Source organism: Embiotoca jacksoni, unplaced genomic scaffold (genome assembly GCF_022577435.1).
Source record: "Embiotoca jacksoni isolate LCO1_2020_lvr unplaced genomic scaffold, fEmbJac1.0.p SCAF_1, whole genome shotgun sequence".
Classification (NCBI taxonomy): domain Eukaryota; kingdom Metazoa; phylum Chordata; class Actinopteri; family Embiotocidae; genus Embiotoca; species Embiotoca jacksoni.
The window spans coordinates 21038988-21064863 of NW_027185229.1; the positions used below are offsets into that span (position 1 = coordinate 21038988).

At 39.1% G+C, this 25876-nt stretch overlaps 1 protein-coding gene across 1 annotated transcript in view; it reads left to right on the forward strand.

Annotated features, from left to right (window-relative positions):
• The first annotated feature begins 390 nt into the window (after positions 1 to 390).
• LOC138196799 (neurexophilin-4) overlaps positions 391 to 25876 on the forward strand; it is a 44699-nt gene continuing 19213 nt past the window's right edge. The window contains exon 1 of the mRNA XM_069147152.1: positions 391 to 824. Within this exon, the coding sequence (XP_069003253.1) occupies positions 771 to 824 (54 nt within the window). The 5' untranslated portion in view covers positions 391 to 770. The remainder of the gene's footprint in view (positions 825 to 25876) is intronic.

A 25876-nucleotide genomic window follows, 5' to 3' on the forward strand; every position in this document is an offset into this window, starting at 1 on the left:
CGTCATAGTTAGCTTTTTAAAAACACAAACTGGCATACTTTACTATCACGGACAAGAAAGAAAAGCAACAAAACCTCACATATTCCAATTAAGATGTTTGGAGACGTCATGTTTGCTTAATTTGATTCACATTCAAGTAGTTTTTGCGAAGGACACTGTTCGTAGCATTTTATCTGATTAAGTGCTTCGAAGAACGTAAATAATTACCTCATCATTTGATCACCGACTGAACATTATAATCTACCAGTAATTGTGGTCATTGTGGTTTCCAATAAAGGAAAAGCAGCTGTGCGCCGTGACGCGCGCATGGACAGAGAGAGAGAGAGAGAGAGAGAGAGAGAGAGGGAGAGGAGGAAAGAGAGGGTGTGCGACAGATCTCATCTCTCAAAATCAACCAGTCCGTATACCAAAAATACAAGAAGCACTGGTGATCTTCAGTGAGATCCGCTCTTAGCCTCCATCTCACAAAGTGACTTCGTCTCCGCACAAAGTTCCAGCAGACGTCAAGCAGCATGAGCGGAATCAAACACCATGGATGTGCCACATGAGGCGGACCGGAGCAACTGAGACCACCGCTCAAAGTTTGCCCGCAGAACCCACTGTGACTCTGACTAAGCAAACACACAACTTTAAGCGCGTTTTTCTGCTTTTCTGACACTTTTCGCACATCGCCTGCCACTTGGGATTGCTTGGATTCCGCGGTGTGTCTTTATATGTTCAGCCGGGGAGACGTGTAGTTTTTCGGGGTGGTCCGCTATAAGGAAGGTGACATGCAGGTTCTCGGTTGGACCATAGTTCTCCTCAGCCAGTGGATTCTACGGAAGGTGAGTTTATTGCCATGCAGTGAAGTAAAAAACTGAAAATACTTTTTCATGTCCAACAGAGATTCGAGGTGCAGCGTTTGGAGGGAAACACCTTCCCTCTCCTTGTAGAGGCTCCGTTTCCTAGAAATCAATTACCTGAGAAAATGATACATTTAAAAAAAAAAAAAAAAAAAAATTTTTTATCATTGTTTCACATAAATGTTTAACGAAATCACATCCAGCAGGTGTAGTTTCTTTTTATGGAGCCGTATCGACTGTAAAATCTACTCGCTGGAACTAAGTTTAAAGTTGCTATATCTTCATAACAGCTGGTTAGACTTCAAACAGATGTTAATAGGCGTATTTATTTGGCTTCAAGTTTGTTTTATTCGACTGGAGAAAAACGCTTGTGTGACTTTCGCCTGGTTTCCAGACGCGCAGATTTCTGCTGTCTGAGCGTTTCCCCTTTTACTCCCAGTTAAGCAGCCCTCCTTATCTATTTATCTATTTGCGCTCGCAGCAACTTCCTCTAATTTTTCTTCAGAAGTTAAACACGCCCGTGGCTTGTTTTATTATCTCGTCATCGCTATGGCAAAGAGTTTGTGCGCCTAATTTGGTTGCTGCAGCTGCTGATACGTGTGGTTAAATATGCGCGTGCGTAAATGCGCGCTCTCCCTTGGCTGTTTGCGCATTATATTAGAGTTTTCTTGAATTCCTTCCAGTGTCAGTGATAATGTACATAGTATATCGAGACCTCCACACATGACAATGCAATCCAGTACAACAGGATACAATAGAAAGCTGCCTCTTCAGCTGATACACAGCCTCAACAGAACGAAAGAATAAATATATGACCTTTCACCCTATTTCTCCTCTTCTCTGTCTTTCTTCTTCATTTTCTTTCTCCTTCCTGTTCCTTTCCATCTCTACAACTGTGGATCAGTTTCCCCGCCACTGATTTTTCTTTAAGCCACTTGCTGTATCTGCAAATATGGTTGTAAAAAAATGTCTGACACGGTCTAAACTGGTGGAGATTTTGACAAGTCTTTGAAATCTGCTGTTGTTACAAGCCTTACAAATCAGCCCTGCAGTGTTAAACAAGTGTTATTAGCAGACAGATGTCACTGGATTCAAGTGACGTAGTGTGGTGTTAAGGACTGTTAAGAGCTGAGGGGGTGGAGGGGTGGGGAACCTTCACTGCCAACAGATCTGCTTGGTGGACCACAATGACTAGCATTCTTTTCAAACCAAAAAGGAAAAGTGATTGGTTTGTTTTGTGTGTGATTTTAGTTTTTTAAACACCCTGTTTGGTGCTGGCAGATTGGGGTTAGGTTGTATTGTGACAGGTAATAACACCTACGCTTCTTTTGAAGATTGAATGCAAATCATTTCTCCTGCAAAGTGTGACTGCTTTCCCTCCTCAGCAGGAGAGTGCAACTTGGGTTCAAGTATTAGGATTGACTTGGTATTGATTATATCATCCGTGCTTTTCAGTAATGTGCCACTGGGAATTGTGATTGAGCTTTTTCTTAAAAAGACAAACGGGGAAAGAATCATGTTTGTTTTCGCCAACTGTGTGCTGTCGATGACACTGATTTGCAGGACATTATATGACAAGATGCATCCTGGGGAGCACTATTATCTTGACGGATTAAGAAGTGAAGAGGAAAAGGAAGCAGTGAAGAAGTGAAGCCAGGTGAACAATTAGGTAACGTAGAGGAAGTAAGAGGAAAAGTCAGCAGAGGGGAAGAGAAGAGAAAAGAAGGCTGCATTAACCACCTTTAACTTAATTTGACCGTCTCTTTGAACTAAACCAACCCTTAGTGGTCATTTCATGTAACTGAGAGGCCTGTTTAAGCACGTGTAAGAGCATAAGTGAGGGTTTGCACGGATAGATGGGGAGAGTGGACGAGAATCCTCACAGGATATCTTCCAATTCATTTTATATTTTCTGACCGCTTTTAAAATGTAAAACCTTTTTTTATACGTTATTTTTCAAATTAAATGAATTTGTTGAATATATTTGGATGTTTTGGGTGATTTCTTGCATTTCTATATGTAAAAATAATAATAAAACAGTTGCATTCCTTGCATATGATGTCCTTTGCTGCAATATTGTAATTTTTTTTCCACCTTGTGCTTTGAAATGATATCTACGGTAACAGCACTACAAAAGAAGAAAAGATGTGTGAAAAGCTTCTTTGCTGTTTTATGCTCCCAGTGGAAACAATAGTATTAGCCAGCATCTCAACCTGACCAAATCCTCTTATCTCCCCCATAAAACAACTAGCTATATACCCCAGGGATATTACAGCAACTGAGTCACTTTAATTTCATTATATATAGTCCTACTTCCTTTGCAATCATGTCTCATGTATTCTGCATAGCTTTGCATTTCAGTAGTCTCTGAATGTCTCGGTGAAATGTGTATGAGAAACACAGCCGAGTGTGTTTCCATGCTTCATGTTCGTGCCCACACGTTATGCACTTATTCAAGCCATTGTGGGGGGGGGGGGGGGGGGGGGGGGGGGAATCTGAGCCATCAGATCAGATGTTTCTCCACCATGGATTAAACCAGGTGGTTGGTGGTTTCTCTCCCACTCGCTGTCTTTTTGTCCGTCCGTCTGTCTGTCTACGGATCATCTAAACTGTCAAACAGCCCAGTTTCAAGAAGCAGGAGGCACCGCTGGCCTGTAATCTGTGCAAATTATATTCTCTATTCACAAACCGATTAGATATGTAATCTGTTGAATCATGATGACAGAAGCAATCATATTACTGCTATATCTGTTGTCTCTGAAATCGTTCCCAGAGATCAAAGAATTCTTTAACCTAAAAAAAAACGGCACAGATTCATACAGTGTTTTAATGAATTATAACGTGCTTTGTTTTAAGGTTAAGCAACAATCCATTTTATTTCATTTGTTTTTTCTTCTTTCAACAGCCCCGTGCCCTATTTTTGACAAACCATTACTCTTGAAATGAGTCGTTACTTGTTTGATACAGTGAATAGTGTCCCTTTAGGTTTTGTAAAAGCCCTAATGAGAAGGAATTTTAATTTAAATATTTGAAGATGTCATATTTTAGAGTAATCTAAAATACAACATTATTATAAATACATAGATTCTGCTTTGCACAAACATGTGTCATCACTGTTTAGTTAATGGTACTGTAGGATTGCAAAATGTACATGTAATTGTATTTTCTTATGATTAAATTAAGGCATTATTATTAAAAATTAAAAGAAGCAAAGTCGAGTATGGATAATAACTACTTCAAAAATCCCACCAGTATTCTGCAAATTCTAGATTATCAGGTTATAACAATGGAGTTCAACAGCAGGCCAAAACAAAAACAAAAAAAACACCATAATAGTGCCCAAATTCAATTACAAACAAGGTGTGCACCTTCTCTTTGACTGACAGGTTGACTACACATGAAGTTACAAGAAAGGAAGCATTATGTCTGAAATTATTGATAAGGCAAAGGTATTATTTTTAAGACACAAAAGAAGAGAAACCCATAACATTTTTGGGGGTTAGGAAAGAGCTGCTGCTGCTGCTGCTGTCACTGCTGAACGGGCCTCTTGTGGGTGTTTGGTTTGATTCCTGTTAGAGCCACCTGTTCATTTTGATATGCAGATGTTAAAGGTGTTCCTGGGTCAAAGATTCACCCACTGTTCATACATAGTAAAATTATTTAAGCACTGTTTTATTTTATCATCAAGAGCAGAAGAAATATTCACATCCTCTATTTAAGAAAAAGCAGTAATACCACACTGACAATATGTAAAACTGCTGCAATTAAAACATCAAGTAAACGTAAGTGTATTATTAGAAAAATGCATTTCAAGTATTACAAATGAAAGTAGCCACAATGCAGAAAAATGACCCCTGTGAGTGAAAATCTATAATATATTATATTACTGGATTATTATTACTGATATAATATTTTGTAAGTGATATTTTACTGTTATAGGTGGTGGAGGCGTAGTTAACTTGAACTATTTTATATATCGTCATGTAGTTACATCTATAACATGATGTCATATTTCATTATCTGATCATATGTAGCTTGGAACAGAAAAGTAACAATAGCTGGAAAATCAATATGAGTACAGTATTTCCCTTTAGCCTGAAGTATAAAGTATAATCAAATGGTAATATTACAGTAGCAGTATTTGTACATAAGCACGGAATGATTTAAAAATACTCACACTCCACCACTGACCCTCACTCTAAGGTTGCTGTCACAGTTAATGAGCTCCACTATATGTAATTTTTTTTAACCTAGTAGTTGCACATTATAAGTCCTATTTTTTTGTGTTTTATCCTGATGGTCTGGTTCTGTCCTCACAGCAATTGAATTTACATTCAAACTGTGTAACACAACATTTCTTGGGCTTAATTAGTTTCAAGGATTTTATATTTCCTGTCACTTTCAGCACAGAGGAAACAATCTGGTCATGCATGTGAGGAGTAGCTGGAGATAGCTGCATCTTAGAGCTCAGCCCTCTCCTCATTCTGGTCCTGTGGAGTCTCACTGTGAATAATCTGAGGTAGTGAAAACAAGAGAAAAGTGAATTAGAAGTGAAGGTTCAAGTTCATGTTTATTTATAAAGCATGTGCCTCAAAGTTCTTTCAAAAAGCACAGGTATATAAAAATAACTTGTATGATAGTTTATGGCGAAGATGGGAAGGGAGTGGACTTCCGACATTCAGCCAAAAGCATTTTGACCAGGTTCTAATGTTACCTCATGTACTTCCTACTTCAGCTGGCTTCATTCGAACCAGTCTGAGGCAGAACAGATGTGTCTCAGGTTTAGTTGCAGACCCACATCACACTTCTTCAAACAGAAAAGAAACAGCTGGAAAACAGGGGATGTGGCATTTTCACTGTTACATGTGTAACAGCCTTTGGAGCTAATTTTAGTTTCCGAGATGCCTTTAATCAAAACCCAGATCAGAACTTTGACCCAATCTGGCTTCACTGACTCATCAAAAGCACGTCTGTCTGTTCTAATGTTACCTCGTTTATTGCTGTTTTACACTGAAGCTGTTTTCAGTGTGTTCAAGTATTACCCCTTTCAGAGTAATTACCACTTACACTGATTTAATGAAGCAGGATAATAACATTCATTTGTGAAGTAAACACAATTTCAGACTTCCAATTTCAACGTGGTTCTCATTTCATTTTTAGATTAGCAAAATACTAACCTCAAAAAGATTCAACATGGAATTTCATGATTTTGTCACACATTATTGATTTTGCTTAAATGTAATCATTTTGAATAATGTTTTTTGTAATGAAAAGTGTTCCTTCAAATATTTAATCAGGACCATTTAGACCAGCCGAGGTTATGAAATTACTCTGAATGTGAAACACTTTGTACTAATATATAATGGCTTCCACCACGAATAGGTTGACTTTGTATCTTTGTTTTGTAGCTTTGAAATTTATATTTTTTTGCACTGTCACCATGAGAAAAATAATCCGTACAATTTAGTTGTGCATTACTCAAGATGACTTTGCTAACTCGACTGGGTCCAATGGGTTCACAGATACAGTAAGACATATGAAATTTAGAATAGATTCAATAAATTTATACATTTTAAATATTTAAAAATATTGAGAAAAGGAAAATAATTTACAGTCAGACACATTTGTTTGTTACTGGTTTAAGTTTTGATCTGTTGGAAAACCGTACAAGACTGCCAATAGTACAGTAATATAGGTGGTATTTGAATTAACTCCATGAGACAATAATTTGTTTTTTTTTATCAAAGCAGAGTGGTGGACTTAATCAGTTCCATGACTGAAGTCTATGTGAAGTTATTCATAATTCAGGATACATTTTGTCAAAAGGTCAAACTTTTGACAGGTGCAGCTGTTTTGTTTGGGGTTTTTTTAACATACATTTTCAGAGATTTGCACTGGTTAAAGTACACAATCGGGATCATTGTCCAGTATGTAGGTATTGTTTGGGTCTAACCGTCGTGCAAAATGTTAAAAATAAATTATTGATAGAAAGCCAACTTTTTAAAAAAAAAATAAAGCAGGAATCATTAAGTCTAGATCATTTATTTTGTGGGAAACATGAATAGGGGAGCAACATTTTATGGCTACCAGTTCCATAATTGTCAACTTGGACAAAAATGTTGCAACAACAGACTGACACCATCCTTAAAGCTCCACCTCCAGCAATGCTAAAAACATCGGGAAAAATGATATGCTACTGACCATGAGAGACCCGCTAATTTCTGAATCATAAGACCGATACATATTCATACGTGATTAATTGTGCTGCCCACTCTGACTTTATTTGGGCTTTATGTTCAAACACTGTATGTGCAAACACAGCACAGGTAAATAATTGGTGTTCACCTTAAATAGTTTCATGCCCTTCAAGAAGTTTAATTGTTTGTTGGGACATTTGTTTCTATTTATTCCATGTCCGATGCTTTCCATAGTTATTTTAAAATAAACACTTTTAAAATATTACAAGCTATTTGAAGTAAACAAAGAAGTTATTTTATATTAAAATAAACATAATTTTTTCTATTTATTTACAAACTGGCCTGCAGCTGTCAGAGGAGCCTTGCTTTGCTTTGGAATGACTGGTTTGTGAAAGCCAGATGGTGGGCTTGCACATTACCGCAAATAACGCTGCGAAACGGTTTGAAGCTTTTATGTTGGAAAGAAAAACATGAAAATCAGAGAAACAGAAGTAGACGATTTAAATAAACGCCCCCTTGCTGTCTCGTCTGGGCTCTTGTGATGTTCCAGAAAGCTCAAGTTAATATAAAATGGTAAACAGAATTTCTTTCATATGGTAACAGTTTAAAGCACCATGGCAGCGTTCAGATACAACAAAATATGTTTCCATTGGTCTCTTTTCTGGTGATTTACTACCTTCACTGGCTGAATTAAAAGTATCTGACTCTGTTTTCTGTATACTTTTGAAAGCTGTAAATAAGACTTAGAAATGTAGCAACAACAAAAAAGCTTAAGTCCTGTTGATTGCATCTATAACTTAGGACATGTAACACTGGTTGGAGGGAGAGTGTCAAAAATAAGTGTTATGCTTTAGCATAGGATTGATTCGTGGAAAAGCACGTTTTTATTGCTTTACACTCTTTTCTGTAGTTTAACCAGAAGTGCTTCATATCGTCATATATTTTGTGTGTAACGTTATAATCTTGTTTGTAAACATTTTAAAACCTCTTGTCTGGCTTTATGGGCATTGCCATATAGGTTTTTTAGTAGCCAAAAGTGACCATATTTTGAGAGGGAGGAGCGTGGGGTTGATCTGACTGAGAACCCAAAGACACTACACTATGCCCTGCCCACCTATATCGGATACCTGACAGCCTGTCAATCCAACCAGGCTTTCCTCCAAACATACCTTTGTTTGAGGTGTAATATCTAATTAAATATGGAATTGTTTTCAGATAAATCATCAGAACACTAATCAGAAAGAATAAATGTAACTCATGACACCATAATCACTTCATATTCAAGTTAATGTCCAGTGCTCTATATATATACAGTATTTATACAGTATATAGGTCAGTCTGTCCATCAGAATTAAACCAACATGTTGCCACAGCCATATAACCTCTGAACCAGAGTGTTCAGTGTACTATACACTATAACTACACCAAAGGAGAGGGTGGACATTAAATGTTAATTTTTTTTCAGGGGAAAAAAATTCCAGTTCTTTAATTCAGCAAGGTGAGTGGTGTTTCAACAGTCACTAGACAGTGCAAGCTTTAACATTAGTACACTGTTGTTGGAAAAGTGACTTCTTGGGCTGCAGTGAAAACACGGCCAGACAGAGAGAAGCAGAACACTGGGCTCCACATCAGACCATGTAACTAAGGTTTCACTGCCAGGACTATCTGAAAAAGAAGGCCCGTGGACAGCTGCTGCCTCAGCCCCATGAGGGTCTCACGTCTCCGGGCCTGAGCCGGCGTCCGGCCTCCAACGCAAATCTTTGTGTAACAGCCAGTTTGAGTGGTGGAGGAGGAGGAAGTGTTGATGATAGAAGTGGCAGGAGATTTTTAGTGGGACTGATCAAGAGCAAACGTGAAGCCTTTGAAACTCCATTTATTTTTTATTGTCATTTTTAATTTCTATAATCTTATCTCACACCCCCTCTCACTCCCTCAAGTTGTGTTTCCTCTGTGTCTTGCTCTTTCTGTCTTTCTGCCTCTGCTCTCTACGCGAGTGAAGGAAAGGAGGATGAGGGCAGCGAGGGCAAAGCACATATGGAGGTCCAGGTCAAGATAACCACACCTGATCTGTCTTGAACTGAGCTCTACCCACACTGCAGAACACACACTCATACAGCATTTTAATGCATCCCCGCCCACCTCAATGGATGGGCTACCATTATTACAATAGTGCTGTGTATGACTCACCAAGTCTTATGGAGTGACTGTGGAAAATTGCTCCCTGAGAGGAGTTGGTGGGGGCTAAAAAAGAAAAGAAAAGGGGGGAACATCTGTGGAGACGATAGCAGCTGAAATGGAATCAGTTTGAAAATATTACTGGTAATCTGTTTGCTGTAAAGATATGTGTCATAGACGTGTTGTACCTGTGATAAAATGAGCCGTCCCCAAGCACACACATAAACACATTTACAGCTGAGAGATAAAATTAGGGAATGCGGGGAATATGCTTCCTGATTGTTCTGTGTTGTCATGACCAAGGTGGGCGAGACAAAGAGCTTCCTTATCACACAGCTGATACCACTGAGGTGTCACAGCTATGATGGCAGGGAGGAGAAAACGAACACTTATTCAAAGCTGATAATGGGACACTACAGGTGGGTATGTTGTGACCCTGTAATGTCCATCACTGCACAATAGGCGGACCAGAGGGGAAGGACAGGGGGACCTCCACACCTTCATCCATCATTTGTTTTTGTTTTTAATGTCGTCTTTAATTCATTGTGATTCCAAACTGTTTGAAGCTGCTTTATTTTGCAATGGAGTTAGTTCTTTGGTATTTAATCATTATTTAATACTTGTATCACAGCTTCTTTCTAGCCATGCTAGTGGTCAGTCCAACCAATTTGAATGTTTGTTGTTTGTCTATCTTGTAAATGCATTTGTGCCTTCATTAGATAGACCATGGATATGGTCAGGAAAGAGGGCTGTAAAGGTCCGTCCACCTAGGAATCGAATCATTGGCATGTACCGTAAAGCCTCTGGCTGTTGAGGTACCTATGCAATTTGAATGTTACCAGCCCATTAAATGGTCATTATCAGTTGTCAACACTCTGATAAATATGCTTCATATTGAGCAAACTGCGCCTACAATACAACCTCTAGTGGCCAAAATGATACATTTAAGAAGTGAGAAACATCGCAAAGGAAGAAGGTTGGAGTTCGGATCGATCTAGTAGAGGACTTTCACTTATGAAACTGCTGTTCATGTCCCATGTGGATACAAAAGTCAACATTGACTAATTGTGTGCTGGTAATAGGGAAAAGTTCCCATGTGAGAACGTCCAACTCCTTTGTTAAGAGCTTTCAGATGACGACAACAAACAGGCAACATGGTCGTCCCCAGGAAATGTGCTCTAACTTTGCTTTCTGAAAACAGATAAGTGACAAACAACTTCGTCTGTATCCATAAACCAACACAGGGAAGAAATAGAGCTCTGGAGGTTGACATTTTTTGTACACCACATTTCAACACGTTGTGATGTACTACCATTGCACAGCTGGCAAACAGGCTGGGCTAAGATAACCAAGTGTGTCTATTCCACCTTATTGTTGGAGCTAGTAAATGTATTCCTTCACCAAACACTGCCATGTCGAGCAACATGAAACATACTTCTCAGAACTCTCAAAAACCACCCACTTTTCTTGAGGGATTTTCAAAGTTTGACAGGTGTTCAGCTGTGTTTTCCAACTCTGAAGTCAGAACTTTCCCAATTCCCAGTTGCCCATAAACTCACCATTATTTGAAGTCAGTATGTTTGGAAATTTACGTAACATATATAATGTGACTTACGAGACTAATGTAACTTTATTTACGTAAGGAGCATGCTTATGTCAACCCGAACCATGATCCTTCTCTAAACCTAAGCAAATCGTTTTTAAGCCTAAACCTAACTAAACTGTAACCATTTCACAATATTAACCAGGTGTTTATTATTGTTAGCATGACGATGAAAGTCCAGTACAACATACAGTCATACATGTTGTTGATAACATGTCAGCTGTCTTATATGTCATTGATAATAGCCTACTGAGTCAATGCAAAGGTGGAAGAAGGCCGGATGGATTACCATAAAATATGAACACAATCACACCCTCCTTAAGAAGATGTAGTATAACTTTCATTGCGATCCTATAACTTTGCATATAGATATAAATCTGACCAATACTTTGGATTTTTGGAATGCTAACATTCTAAGATAAAAGGGTGAACATGGTGAATGCCATACCTGCTTAACATCGGGATGTTAGTATTGTCATTGTAAAGCGCTTACTTCAAAGCAATGTTTTAAGTTCAGGTTGCTATCACGACCACAAAAAACTGAATTTTTTGCGGGAGGAGGTGTTTTTTTTTTTTGTTTGTCCCTTAAGTCATTTATTCTGCTGTTGTTTTTCCTGAACCTCCACCAGGGTTTTGTTGTTGTTGTTCTCTTTTATATGAGTTAATAGAATCAAGCAGCAGAGGGAGATTGTCGGTGCAGTGGTCAGCCCTACTTTGGATTGGTCTACTCGTGTTGCTCCACTTTGAGAGGTCCCCAGTCATCTTTGTGATGTGAGCAGTGTGTTAATCTCTCTCTGCCTCTCTCTCTCTCTCTCTCTCTCGCTCTCTCTCTCTCTCCCTCTCTTATTCCTGGCTGCGAGGAGCAGAGTCGAGCTTTGGAAATAGATCACATCAGAAGGGACGCTTGGCTCCTGATGATGGGCACCGTGTTTGTTTCATACATGCATGATGAGTAGCTCAGCTCTCTACGGGGGCCACCAGTTATGGCATAACGCCGCTGCCCGTGGTCAATGTGTTGCCTGGTCTCAGCTCCCCCTGGGAGAAAACACATGCCGTGCTTCATACTTTTGCTATTTGATACCGCAGAGTGTATTCTGAGGCATTCATGTGTGTTTACTGGTGCGAGCAACAAGCATGTGAACTAAACACGAGCTCACACAGAGCACTGAGACGTCACGCAGGAGTTCTAGATGAAGTGTGAATGTATATGTTGAAGTGTGGTGCTGTATGTGCACAATTTCTAATTACCTATATATACTGTATACACTCACTTAATAGCTTATTAAAAACACCTGTGCAATCTAATGCAATCCAATACAACAGTTCTGCTATACATTCTACCTTTACAGAGTTTATACATTTTCACTGATTGTTGACCTTGTAAGAAAGATGATGATTCTACTTTATGTTTATTATTGATGTCGTAATGGGTGGTAACATCGTACTAAAACGTGTTCCTACAGCACAGGATTACATCAGATTGCGCAGGTGTAGCTAATAAATTGAGTGTAGATGGGCTGTGGGGTTTCTCTTTTCCACACATACACACAATATGTATATTTGTATAGCACACATACAGTAGTTAGGAGATATTAGACAACCTTGGGTTTTCACAATATCCTATGATTAATAGTGACACACCTGGAGGAGAAATATAGAATAGGATTTTGTGTATGTAATGAAATATTAAAGTGTAATCCGAGCCGCACCAAATATCATAACTCACGGTGCAGATGGCAGAGAAAGCTCAGGGTCAGCTCAGTGTGAGGACCCTGCACCGCATGAGACCGTGGAGGAGGGATTAGTTTTTATCATTTTTTAATATCTCCGGCACAGCTTGTAATGCATTAATTCAGACAAGCATTGAATTTATTGGAGAACTGAGGCAGAGAGGGAAAAAAGACATAGGTAACCCAACTAGATTGGTGACCCCTTTGGTCAACCGCGGTATGCTCTGAAGCTTGGCATTCACAGTCCTAATAAATAAAAGATCCTCCGGAAATCCACTGGACATAAAATCTCTGGGATTTTATGTTGTTGATTTTTAAGAAGATATGTAACAATGAGGTTTTGTTTCCCATCTTTTTTGTCCATCTGGGATTTCAGGAGCTACATAGGATGCATTATTGAGATTAAAGCATGACAACATGATCGTACATGTTATTTCTTTGGATTTGTTTCCTGTAGACTGTTTCCCCATGTCAAAACTGTCTTTATATATTGTTTGCTGGCTTAATGGAGAGTGGCCAGGAGATTTCAGCGGAGAACCGAGCACTCCACACAACCATTTGGTCACAGATCCCTCGGACCTCTCTCAGTCTATTTCCCTGTCTTTCTGTCTCTGACTGGCTTTCATCTTACACCTCTCTCACCTGCCACACCTGCCTGTCAACACCTTCACAATCGACCCTCTATCTTTCACTCCATTGCCCCATTTCCCGTCTTCCTCCTCTTCTCTACTTCTCTACCATCATACCGGTCACGCCCAGCCCACAACTCCTCCGCCACTGTGTCTGATTAAAATGTAGCCCTGGAAGAAACAAAATGTGTACGGACTGTCTCATAGTTTCAGTTTCCATCACCTAGTGCGCTGATAGGTTGTGCTGTGAAGATGAGTTTTATTTTTCCCTTTTCCTCTCCTGGTGGTTTCTGGCTTCAGTCACCATGTTTCTCTCTGGGTGTTTCTGGATCAAGACATGGCAGTTCTTGCTGTTGAATTATATAAAATCTCTGCTTGGTTTTTAGTTAATTAGCCTGAGCAAAGAAGTAGTGGGAGTGCGGTGGGGAGGGGTGGGGGGGGATGTTGATGGCAAGAGGGAAGAAATGGTGTGTGTGTGTGTGTGTGTGTGTGTGTGTGTGTGTGTGTGTGTGTGTGTGTGTGTGTGGAGGCGGTGAGACTTTCCCTCCTTTAACTTGGTCCAAGTTGGCCCAAAGGATGCTTCCGGGGAGGGAGTCTGGGTCAGGGCGAAGGAAGGCGAGAAGTGCAGAACAGACTGAACTTGCGGCTGTGTAGGCAGAAGGTAACATCAGAAAATCCTCTTACATCTTAATTGCCCTCACATTAACACATTTCACTTTAGTCCTCATGTAGAGCTTAACTGTGAGCGTGCGTTAGAGGACTTTGACATGCATTTTACCACTTGATGCTTTTGATGTTTTTACAGATTATAAACAAGTGAAGGATGAAAAAGGGTTGTAGCTGTCGGTGAGAAAATACTGATATTGAGTAACCTCGTAGAACCAGTCAACAAATTTGTTCACTCACTGATAAAGCTCGCTGTGTGTGTCCTTTAATTATCAACTGGTGTTGACCAAAATCCCCTTGGTGATGATTAGATCCAGCTTTAACAAGGGAGATATATTACCACCTGAATATGGGAGCAGGTCACTCAATAGGCTGTTAATTGGCTTTTTCAGAACTTCATTGGAGAAATCGCAAATTCTATTTTCAGCTCATAAAAGTGACTTGTAAAAAAAATGTTCATGCAAAATTTGATAGTGGGTATTTCATCTGGCTTTTTTTTTTTGTAGTCTGCAGGTAATTAGAGGCATATTAAATTAGATTTATTTCTAATCATAGATGGCTTGTAAATGTAATGTAATATAATGTAAATCCTGTCAAACTTTAAAATGTTAAAAGGGCTTGTTATACGAGGCTGTCCACATCAGATAAATGACTACATTTGTCGTCTGTTCAAGCACATAAAGCATTGTCTCTTTATGTCGTTCTGGAAAGCAACCTTTAGTAGTCATGCTAATAATTACTATAATTAATTAAGGTGGTAGTGTGACATTGTTGTAATGTAAAAGTGATTTAGGAGGAGGTCAGAGTGGATGGTTGATGATCACTATCCCTCCCTTATAGTGCGATTGTTTGTTCGGTCACAGCCTTATTTCCAATGTGACGAATTAATTTTAAATCCGCACATGTACCAGTTCATGACAGCTGAGCAGACTCCATCTACTGACGCCCATGATAGGATTAAAAAACCCTAAACATAAGAGGAACTTGTGGTGGGATTGTTTTGTAATCTTACCCAAGTATGTCTGTAGAGATTGTCAGTCATCCAGGTCAATTTAAGTCCAAAGGCAATTGGAACTCCCCTCAAGTCTGTTATAACTGAAGAAGCTTTTCAGACGAGAGCTGCAACGGCTTTAAGAAACTCAGAAAAGTCCGGTTGCCTTTGGATAACACTGCAAGTAGTTTCTTCAACCATTCCCACAATGTTTCCCTGATAATAATTAGGTACATAAAGTTGAACAAACCTCAAACATCACTGACACTAGAATATATTTGAGTCACTAAAAAACTTCAAAGGCATTATATACTGCAGGCTACGCAATCACTGAATCCTGTTCAATTTGAAACCACTCTGCAAAGGTCACTGATTATTAAGTGGTCCACACTCACTTCTCAGTCTGTTTTTTAGATTGTCATATCATGTCCAAATTTCTGCTTGAAGGCTTTTCTTAAACTATAGTGGCCTAAATTTTGAGAATTGTTTATTATTGTTTGAAATTTAAACCGCGTTGATTTAATTTAATTTGAACTTAAAACAACTTTCCTTTTTTTAAACCTTTATTTCACACTAGAACATTCCAACAACAAAACAACAGCAGTGGAGGGAACGTAAAGTTCTAATGCAATAAATTCAGAAACTGGCCTTTATAAAGACTGAAACTGCAACTCTTCTCACTCCTATAAAAAAATAAAGTTCTCTTTCCTGGTCAGAAAACTGCAGAGGGAATCATTTTCCAGAGGCCTCAGTTCACTCCGCTCAGCAGATGTCACCCTCCCCTCAGCAAACACTTGGACCAGACCCCAAACCTGCATGTAGCAACATGACCAGTCAGGGACAGTGACATAATGTGGCACCTAGAGAACTAGACAGACAGAGAATGGAGGCGACAGACAGAGAGACAAATGGAGAATCAGACACGCGTCTCATCAGCGAGAGGCTACATCTCTCTGCAGAAGGCTGGGCTTCAATATGTTCAGATGAGGAGAGCGTGAACAGTGTAATGCAGCATAAACAAGGAGGGCAGCAGCAGAACAGTGTGATCCCTGAAGGACCAACCCGCGGATTGCTGATCATACTTTACTTTCTCTGCTTCTGACTTTGGGCAGAGAAGCTGCCAACAGTATAACCTTAAACTCTCAGTGCATGCATGCTAAAAAGAAATATGTTTGCATGAGTGAAAGCATTAAGTTCAGCTAACTATAGTTTAGGGATGAAAACGCAGTGATCGCTTGGTTGAACTTAGTTAATTTGCAAGCGCTCTGATCCAGTTGACCCTTCCCGTCTTCACTCTCATTTTTGCTACAAGCTGTCCACGAATAGACACAATGCTTTATTTTTTTATGCTCACATTTATATTTAAGTAGAATTTACCTGGCAAATGAAAAATTAAATGAAATTGTGTGTTGTTGTTTTTTTAACAAACAGGTTTCATGCTCTGCAAATCACTTGTCCTGTGTTCTTTTTTTTTCTTTTTTTGTAAGAAATCAGAAAGGTAACAATTTAAATATAACATTTTCGGTATGGGCACTTGTAGCCTGATATTACTGTGATATAATTGTTTTACTTTAACCAAACAAGTGATTCCATGTGAAACATATTTATAGAGTGATCCATCACCACTGTTGTAACATATCATCTGCTTACATGGACACAAAGAAATGTATTTATTGACCTCCACGCATTTCATTTGGCAAATAATGAGAAGCATGTATACACAGTTGATTATCACAATACACTACAACCAGCTCATTTAGAAGTGGGGTGAAGGTGCGAAAAAAAAAAGTGTTAAAGCTTCATTTGGTAAATTACCAAAAATGTATACAGTGTAAAGATGACTGACGGTGGATGATGTCAGCGAAGCACAAACACTTTGCTACTGAAAAACACAACAAGAGTTACAACAGGGTAGTTTTATAAATAATGATCTTCCTCCTTACAGACATGGAAAGGCCACACCTTAGCTTGGTGAACAAGCTGACATATCCGCTGTAGAAGTGCAACTGTCAGTAGCTGACGATGATCTTTGACTTTAAAAACTGCTGACTGCTGAGTTCACTTTGTTGACAGTCCTAATAATGGGGCTTTAGCATATGGCAAAAACTGGTCAAGGATTTAATTGTAGTCACGCCAAAATGCTGATTCATCATGAGCTTAGCTCTCAGAACTGCGTGTCTCTCGTTTGGTTCTCCTCTCTGTTTCCACCTCCTCTGCTCTTCCTTGTTATACCAACTCCTCTTGTTTTCCAGGGTATTCATTTCCTCGCCATTTTTTCTCTGTCACTCTGTGGTTAGATGTTTTCGTGCAGTCGAGATAAGGGGGCCGGGGTGATCTCGTGTCTTGCTGCATCAGACAGCGCAGTATTGAGAGGCCAGCATCGTGTCCTGATGGCCCGCTGAGCCACATAAATCAAACACATATGCGCACACAAGGACAGAAAGAAAGAGATTAAAAAGATATCTGTGAGAGATTGACTACCCTGTTGCCTTGTAAAACAGAATGGCCAAAAACCATGCAACTATATATACACACACCTGTGTGGTAGTCTGGTATCAAATATCCCTGTGTGAGACCTTGAAAGAGTAAACCCTGACTTCGAGAGCCACACGCGCCCAGAATTTATGGCGTAGTTTACTAGCTGGACATAACCTTAAAGTAATATCAAAAATGACATGTCCACAAATTTTGCTCCCGACCTAATTGTGTGCCTCAAGGTTTATCACATCGAACAGAATCTCATCAGGCAAAGCAATTTCTGTTTAACTGGATGTGCGTTATTTGGAGATTGCCACATCCACTAAATAGAGATTAAAATGAGATTTACAAATGAATGTTGCTGATAAATGTTTTTTGTAATTTTCTCGGATGTTTAATCCACGCGGTCAGTGCTTCCCACGAGCCTCCCTGCATCATCAATTCTGTAATTCACATTCCTCCCCCAGTTTTTTTTTCTTCTTACATTTTTATATCAGATACATGACCAGGTCCAGTTATTATCTTTCACAGGGCAGAGATTACAAAAGGCTTTAACATTTTATGTGTTCTTGAATAATATGTGTGTTGCAGACCATGTTAACAATTTGCTGCTGCATCTAAACACCTCTGGTGTCTTCATGCACATTGCCTCCACAATGATTTCTGTTTTGTCAAGAATTGATTTTCATCTGTGATAACAAATGTTCTTTGTTGAGATATAACCCACCCTCCCATTTTCATTTACTGCATCTGATGTAGCAAAGATTAGATTCTGTTAGCCAAACATTTAGTTAATGATTTCATTCTTGCTCTTCATTGAAATATCAGACCCCACTGACACATTTCCAGTGATGTAGATATTGCATTCTGTTGCCAAATAATTGTATACTTGTTTTATAGATCAAACTGAATGTCATGATGGATAAAGAGGTCTCAGATGTTTTTTCGGTTTGTGTTCATACAACAGTGAATTTATGCTATTTCTTCCAGGTTTAAAAAAGGTGGGAAATTATTGGGCGTGCAGCCAATTTAATTTCACACTGTCGGTGAAGTGGATTTGATGTTGGAGGTAAACATAAAACGTGAGAATGTAAGTGTTGCTATGTGAAAATATGAGAATAGTTAACATCTCAACAGTGACATTGTCTACAATTTAGTTGTAAAAGCTGTGATACTGAGAGGTTGAATGAACTTACCCAACCCTTTGCCTCGGTACAAACAACAAGTGTTTCATTTTGAGGGAATCTTTCAAGAAATGCCAGTTAAACATTGTGGTTATTATTTAAGGTAATGACCTATGATTATTTATGCTTTTAAAACAGTTGCTGTTAGAACCCACCAACCAACTAAGCAATTCATCACTACTTTCTGTGAACCCTTCATGATACTTCTCAAGTCAGAGAAACTTTCCTGCGGGATCAACTTTAATTGTCGCCACAAGTCATCAATTATGCAGTGACTGACTTAGCTGACGATCTGTGATGTGTGTCAGTAATTTAAATTCAGTCTTCTGCAGTTTTCCCTCCTGTTTGTAGTTAGTTTTGCTGACGATATTTGACATATACCCTCTGATTAGGATTAAAATCATTATTATTGTGTGTTATTTCTATATTCACAGCACATACAAGTTTACACCATAGAATCAATTCTGATATAGTCACAAAATAAACTCAACTTTTTTCTGCACGGTTTTATGATCTAAAATGCAAAATAACCACCAAGGGCTGTGATTTACTTTTTTAATATGTATTTTTCGTATTTCCTTCTAGAAGTAGGTAAAAGCATAATTATAATGATAGTAAAAATAATTCCTCTGCCAAATAAAACAGTTGGTTTTAGTAGAGTATTTTGTCATACAGTATGTTCACAATGGAATTTCTAGTTTAAACATCCATAAGCAGTTCATCCAATTAGAACTCAGAACCAAACTCTGTATTTTAAAAATAGAGAAAAAGCAGGCTGCCAGTTTGATAATATTTGGATGACTTATTGATTCACAGATTTCTTCTTAGCATCAAAGCAAGAGGTCGAGTTGGTGCATTAGCAGTTGAGGTCACTGTGGAAAATAATATTCACTCTGCATCTTATTTTGAAGAATTTTCCAAACATTATTTTGGGATGATCGATGCAGCAGCTTGTGCACACAGTGTGAATTTAGATTGGCTGCACTTTTATAGTAAACTGACTTGATTTGGATTTGTACTCAAGCTGGCACAATCAAGATGGCTCACTCTCAGTTTTGTATTCAATTACAAGCTAATTGGGATAGTCCAGCGATGATGTGAAAGGCTTTACCAAGACCACAAACAAATGTGTAAATAAAGAGTGAGCTAGTGGCTTTATTGACTTGAGGGTGTATTGGCAGAACTAACAGAGTGTGTTAAATTGGAGTCTTTGTGGGTTAATTGCCCCCTTGACATCCAAACCAACTGTAATGAGACGATCTGAAAATCTGCATTGCCCTTAGTCATTCAGAGGCAGCCGGAAAGGGTGATAGTTAAGAACTGTACAATAAAAGTTCATGTCTGCACTGTGGAGAGGGCATGAATACTTCACAAGATAAGGACATGTTTTAGATTCGTATGTTTGGGGTTAGAGGAGGAGAGACAAAAAGTCAATCAAGTCAGTTTAATGGAAATGCCATTGACAATAAATATGTTTTGAATCGAGATTTGAACCCCGGTGGTGATGCAGAGAACGTAGTCTTAATTTCTTACTTCACTTTCTGGGAGAAAGTACATTAGAGTTCTCAGCATTTTTATCTCCTTTGTTTTCAGTGATCGTTTCCTGATTCACTGTCTGTGATAAAGACTTAAAAATACTCCAAAAGGAAAAAGGACAGCTTATCGCACAAAATGTCATTCAGTACCATTATTTAATTTAGATCAAGACATCTCAGAGGCAGATATCTTAAAAACCCAAGCAAGTGAAACCAAAACTATCTCCATTGCTAAATACATTTTTGAGTGTAGATTTGGGTTGTTTGATTTGGGCGAACTGATCCTTTAATAAATCTGAGACACTTCCTTTAATTTTCCTGTAAAATTTAGTTGTAAAAATAACTGCATCACATTAACAACGGCTCATTAATGTGACAGAGTTGCCACAATAAGGGGGGACAAAACAAATAGATATCCGTGTCATTAGTCTCTTCTTTTTCCAGGCTGGGTGCAGTAAGGGCAGAAATGGAATTGCGTACAGAAGTTAGTGTTTGCTTTGCTGAAAGCTTCAGATGCATAATGTTATTACTGATTCAGTCAGCAGAGGGGGTTGTCAGGAAGGATGGAGGGAGTGGAGGATGAGTTGGAGAAGGAAGGTGCAAAAAAATAAAAAACTCTCAGCTAAAATTAAAAAAAATGGCACAAAATGAAATAAAGATGAGTGCTCCACTGAGCCACAGACTGAATATAAAAGACAATCCTGTGGCTGGCGGGAGAGATGAGCAGAATGCTAAGCTCCAAACTCTACCTGTAACTCACAACACCGGCCCTGATCCTGAGCCTGTTGATCACCCCAGAACATTCAGGGATCAAGCCCTCCACGGCTGCGATCTATCTAATGGTGCAGTTTCATGATCACCTAGGCAACAAGAGACAGGAAGACATAGTAGGGAAGAGACCATCCACTGTATTTAATAAGATTTGATGTTATTTTTCCCCATCTGTAATGCCTTTATTATTGCATATTGGCTTAGCGGTGAAAGGTATTGATTGTGAGCCAGAGCCCAACTGGTACTGAGTGAAACAGAAATGGAGGGTGTGGGCTGTTACCGGCAGGTGATTTGTATTTGTTGGGAAAAAAAAACTCATTCTCTCGCTGTCATGTAAGGTGTTTTTTTTCCAGCATACTTCACTCCGATGAGGAGGGTGCATTTATTCATTTGAATAAACCAAAGCAGTCGTACTTCAGTCCCTGAAAAACTACCTCCGGGGGATTTTTTTTATGCAACAAGAGCAGACGTGTCGACACAATCTAACAGTACAAACTGGTGTGAAGGCGATATAGCGACTTGACCAGTGAGAAAATACACCTGTACGTGTAAAAACATCTATTTGAGGCAGCCGAAAAGAGAGAAATGAAAAAGTGATTATTTTATTTTAATTGGTTTAACTATTAATGAAAAGACAGACGAGAGCTGATTCCATATTGATTTGGGAGTAAAATTCTTGTTAATAGTTAATTATGCTTAATTCAGAGCAGTTTGCTCGCCTGCTCATTTAATTACATCTAAACCCACATGCACCACAGTAAGATTTTTAATTGTAGTCTTTCCAACAAACCCTGAACAAACATGATGAATTGGAGACTGAAAAAATACCCGAATGCCTGAAAGATATATGGAGATGACGAGTGAGTGATTGTGTTCGTGTTCCTATTCTTAGCCTTGCAGTGGGGAAACAGGACTAATGATGCTTCCTGACCTTAATACCTAGCACTCAAGGTCAGCCCTCCACTGATGCATCGTGGGCAAGGTGTCCTGGATGCTGAGGAGCACTGCCGGATTGAGTTTGTTGCTGTTGTTGCTTTCTGTGACTTTGCCCCAGAATTTATCACTGCTCTTCCTGAAGGAACACAAACAGATACAATCACAGAACAAGCAATTTATTCAGCGGTGCAGCTCCGAGGGAACTAGCAGCACTCGTTCTGCAAGTTATACACCCGATTTTTCAGTGTTTCTTCAAGTTATGCACTGATTACTCCAAACTATAATGTTTGTGGAAAAGAGATGCAGAATTGAGATTGATTGATGAAAGCTCCTGACAAGCTTTATTAATTGTCTCTTTTCAACCTGACAGCATCAATAACAAATCTCCAAATGTATAGACAAAAAAGGTTTACAAGTGTGACTGATGTTTAACTGAAACTAAATCTGTTTAGGGTATATATGGTCCACAGTTTCCCCCTCAGACAGCTGAGTAGTATGAATGTTTAAATTTTTCTGTCTGGAGGCACTAGTCTGAAACAAATCATGGCACAGCCTTTAAAAAAAACATAGAATTAAAGTTAGTTCTGTTTGGATGTTAAAATGCTGAGAAGAGGAGTTTGTTAAACACAGCGGTAATTACCTGATAACTTAGAACTATAAATCATTAACTAATTTCTTGCAATGAAATAAAGGGAAACGAGTAATTTAATAAAAATCCAATGCAGATTCAATAAAAAAAAATCCGAAACATAAGCTACAATTGTATAAAAATGGAGCGATGGCCTGGAAACACAAGAGAGCACTAAGATAGCAATAGTTGCGGTTCATCATCGACCCTTTGCAGGCAGACCATTTAGTAGTCTGTGATCAGTCGTTTGTCAGCAAGATGACCAAACAAGAAGATGTAATGGAGATTCGTAAAAGTTAATTGAATTTCATGTGGTATGTTTTGGCTTACGTTTTTATTCTCACTTTGTTGTTGATAACACAGAGGAAGAAGGAAATCTTACTGTCTGTTAAAACTGAACAAAATTTCGTTGTAAAGATTATAGATTCTGGGTTAGATTATAAACTTTATTTTAATTGCATTTGATGAATCAACATGTTAAAGGTTGCAATGGGTGCCTGGACAGTTTCATAGCATAAGAACCTAAATAAATAAAACCCCTTTCTTTTTTCAACCCAATGTCACACCAGAGCATGTAATACCTCATCAGTCCACCACACTGTGACAGCGTCACGTTTTGCCTCGTTTAGACTTGAAAAACAATGGTCGGAGTCAGGAAAATATATTTTTTTTGAAGAAATCCATCATACGTTTTACAGAGTCAAACCCAGTTCTCCAAGGTAAAAGTCCTGGGTTTGATCCATCAAACCAACTTCCTACCTCCCCCTTTCTGACTTTTCCATTGTACTTATTCAAATGACTTCAGTCACATGATTTTCATCACATAACCTCTTTCTTTGACCTTTGTAATAAGTGTGTGTACTTTTCACACTAAGGCTAGGCTAAACGTGACACTGAAACAGTATCCTCAAGTGGGCTGACGGGTGTATTGCACTCTTTGGGGTGATAACAGGTGGCATTAGTGTTACACGCAGTTTTAAAGGAAAAGTGACACTGCCATCTTTCACACAGTTTGTCGAGACAGAACCTGAACGAGCATAATATGCATACCATGATGGCTGCTTTTCTTAACTGATAAATTAAAAAGAAAGGGAGAAGCGAAAAAAACAAACTGATAACGTCAATGCAGAGGAAGATGCAACTGGGAGGAAGGCTAAATGTTGACTAGAGGGAGGGAGAGTCAGCCTGTCTCACTTGCTTGGATCATTAATTTGTGTTCTAATTAGCAGGAATGCCACAGTTGGAATATGACGCCTGCGTAAGGACGATGTGCGTGTGCGTGTGTGTGTGTGTGTGTGTGTGTGTGTGTGTGTGTGTGTGTGTGTGTGTGTGTGTGTGTGTGTGTGTGTGACCTGCCTTGGCTCCAGGTCTCCTGGCTTGTTAGAAATGACAGATTGACGCTCTCCTGCACCCCCAACCCCACCAGGCCCACCCCACTCACCTACCCAACCCACCCATCTGCTCTGGAAAGATGCCAGATCTTTAGACCTGTCTTGTGTTTACTCCGTGTCGGTGCTTGTGTCTGCGCGTGTCAGTCAGTTCAGTTTTGTCATTGTTAGACTGGTTGGACCAGTAGGGCAGCACAAGAAAATTCTAGTCATGCTTTAATTGCATCCATCATTTTTGCTACTGTGAATACCAAGGCCAAGCTGTTTGCCTTTTCAAGCAGATATTGTCCAAACTAAGGCTGTGCTACACAGAACGTGTCATTAACATCTGTCAGCTAACCACGGTTGTTTGCTCAAGATGCGTGATATTACGACTCCTTAGATTCCAGCTAACAAAAGCCCAGAGTCCAGCAGAGTAAAAGGAGGAATTCACTTGAAACTTTGGTTGAGTTTGCGGCTCACTGGCAAAAGAGTTCTGCAAAAGAGCTGAAAATGACTTCATAGGTCACTGTTCATTTCCTGTGTTTTTTCACTCATTGTGGATAAACTGCTACAGCCGAGCTTTTCATCAACTGTCCCCAGACTTTTAAAGAGCCAGACAGTGCAGTGAGAGTTTGCCTCCCCGGGGCTTGAAAACATTCATTTAGATAGTGCCAATATCCAATCTTCCAATACGTTTCTTTTGGACATATCTTTAAGGAAAAAATGAGAGAAATGTATCAGTGTTGCTATCCTTTGGTCACTGACATCACATTTATAAAAGCCGTGTGTATTAGTGCGCCGGCTTCAGTGTGTATGTGTGTGTGTGTGTGTGTGTGTGTGTGTGTGTGTGTGTGTGTGTATGTGTGTGTGTGTACTGTGTGTACTGTGTGTGTACTGTGTGTACTGTGTGTACTGTGTGTGTGTGTGTGTGTGTACAGTGTCTAGCCCAGGGACAGAGGAGAGCTGCCCCACACTGTAATTGAACCACAGATCCTGCTACACTATTAGTCACAAGTCTTGGTCTGTCCCAAACCTTTTATCGCTGTTGAATCAACACAAGCTGCATGTCAGTAATACAAATGTCCATAAATATGCCCTTAATACAAATCTTTTCCTATATGACAAAATAATGTATATTTTACTGTGAGATGATGGAAATTTTGCTAAAATGTTGCTGCAATGCTTCCTAATTCCCAGTTCATTACAACATGAAAGTTCTTTTTCTAGGTTTTGCCATCATTTGCTAATGAAAACTTCCCTAGCAGACAACCATATCGATCATTTATTTCTACTCTCAAATACGAGCCACAGGAGTGTTTCCTGAATTTGCAACCTGGTTAGGTTTAGGCACAAAATATACTGTAGATAATGGTTTAAGTTAGAATGATGACTTGAATCATGTTAAAGTTATTTTTTCCTTAAAGTTATGCAACCGTCATTGTCATAGCAACAGTAAAACTAGATTTTATAAAACCTTTCTCTATTTGGAAAAGTGAAGCTGACAGCGATCACCTGCACCCAGGTCTACTGTTGTATTTGACCATCCACCCACCCCGCCTTCTCCTACCAAAGAAAAAAACTCACATTATGGAGATGTCTTATGAACTCTAACTTCTCTGTAACACCAGATTGTCATTATTTTATGGCCAATAGAGGTCGTTTAAATTTAAAAGTGACTTTGTTTTTTAAAAAGCTGCTTGCACAAACGACCCACAGGGTTGTTTTTTTTGGAGGAAACAGTCTCTGAACTTCATGAAGCTGAAGCTATTGTGTTTCTAAATCTAACCAGTAGATCAAAACAACTAAATCAGCAGGCGTCAATATATTAATGTAAAGTACCCTAATATGAATATATTGATAGTCTTTTTGTAAAATATTTATGTGTTACTGTATGTGCATCTCTCCATAGGGGCCACACACGTGTACTGTTCAGTCCAGAATATATATATATATATGTGTGCATCTGAGGTCAACGATGACATCCATGTATCTTCACCTGCGTGTGTGTTAGCACAATCTGGATGTTGACAGTGACCAAGTGATCAGCCACTGTGCAACATCCTGCAGGTCAGATGACCTGAGTGGGACCAAAGTGACTGTCCTGTCTGTTAGAGAGAAAGAGAGAAGGCTGTACTCAGTAA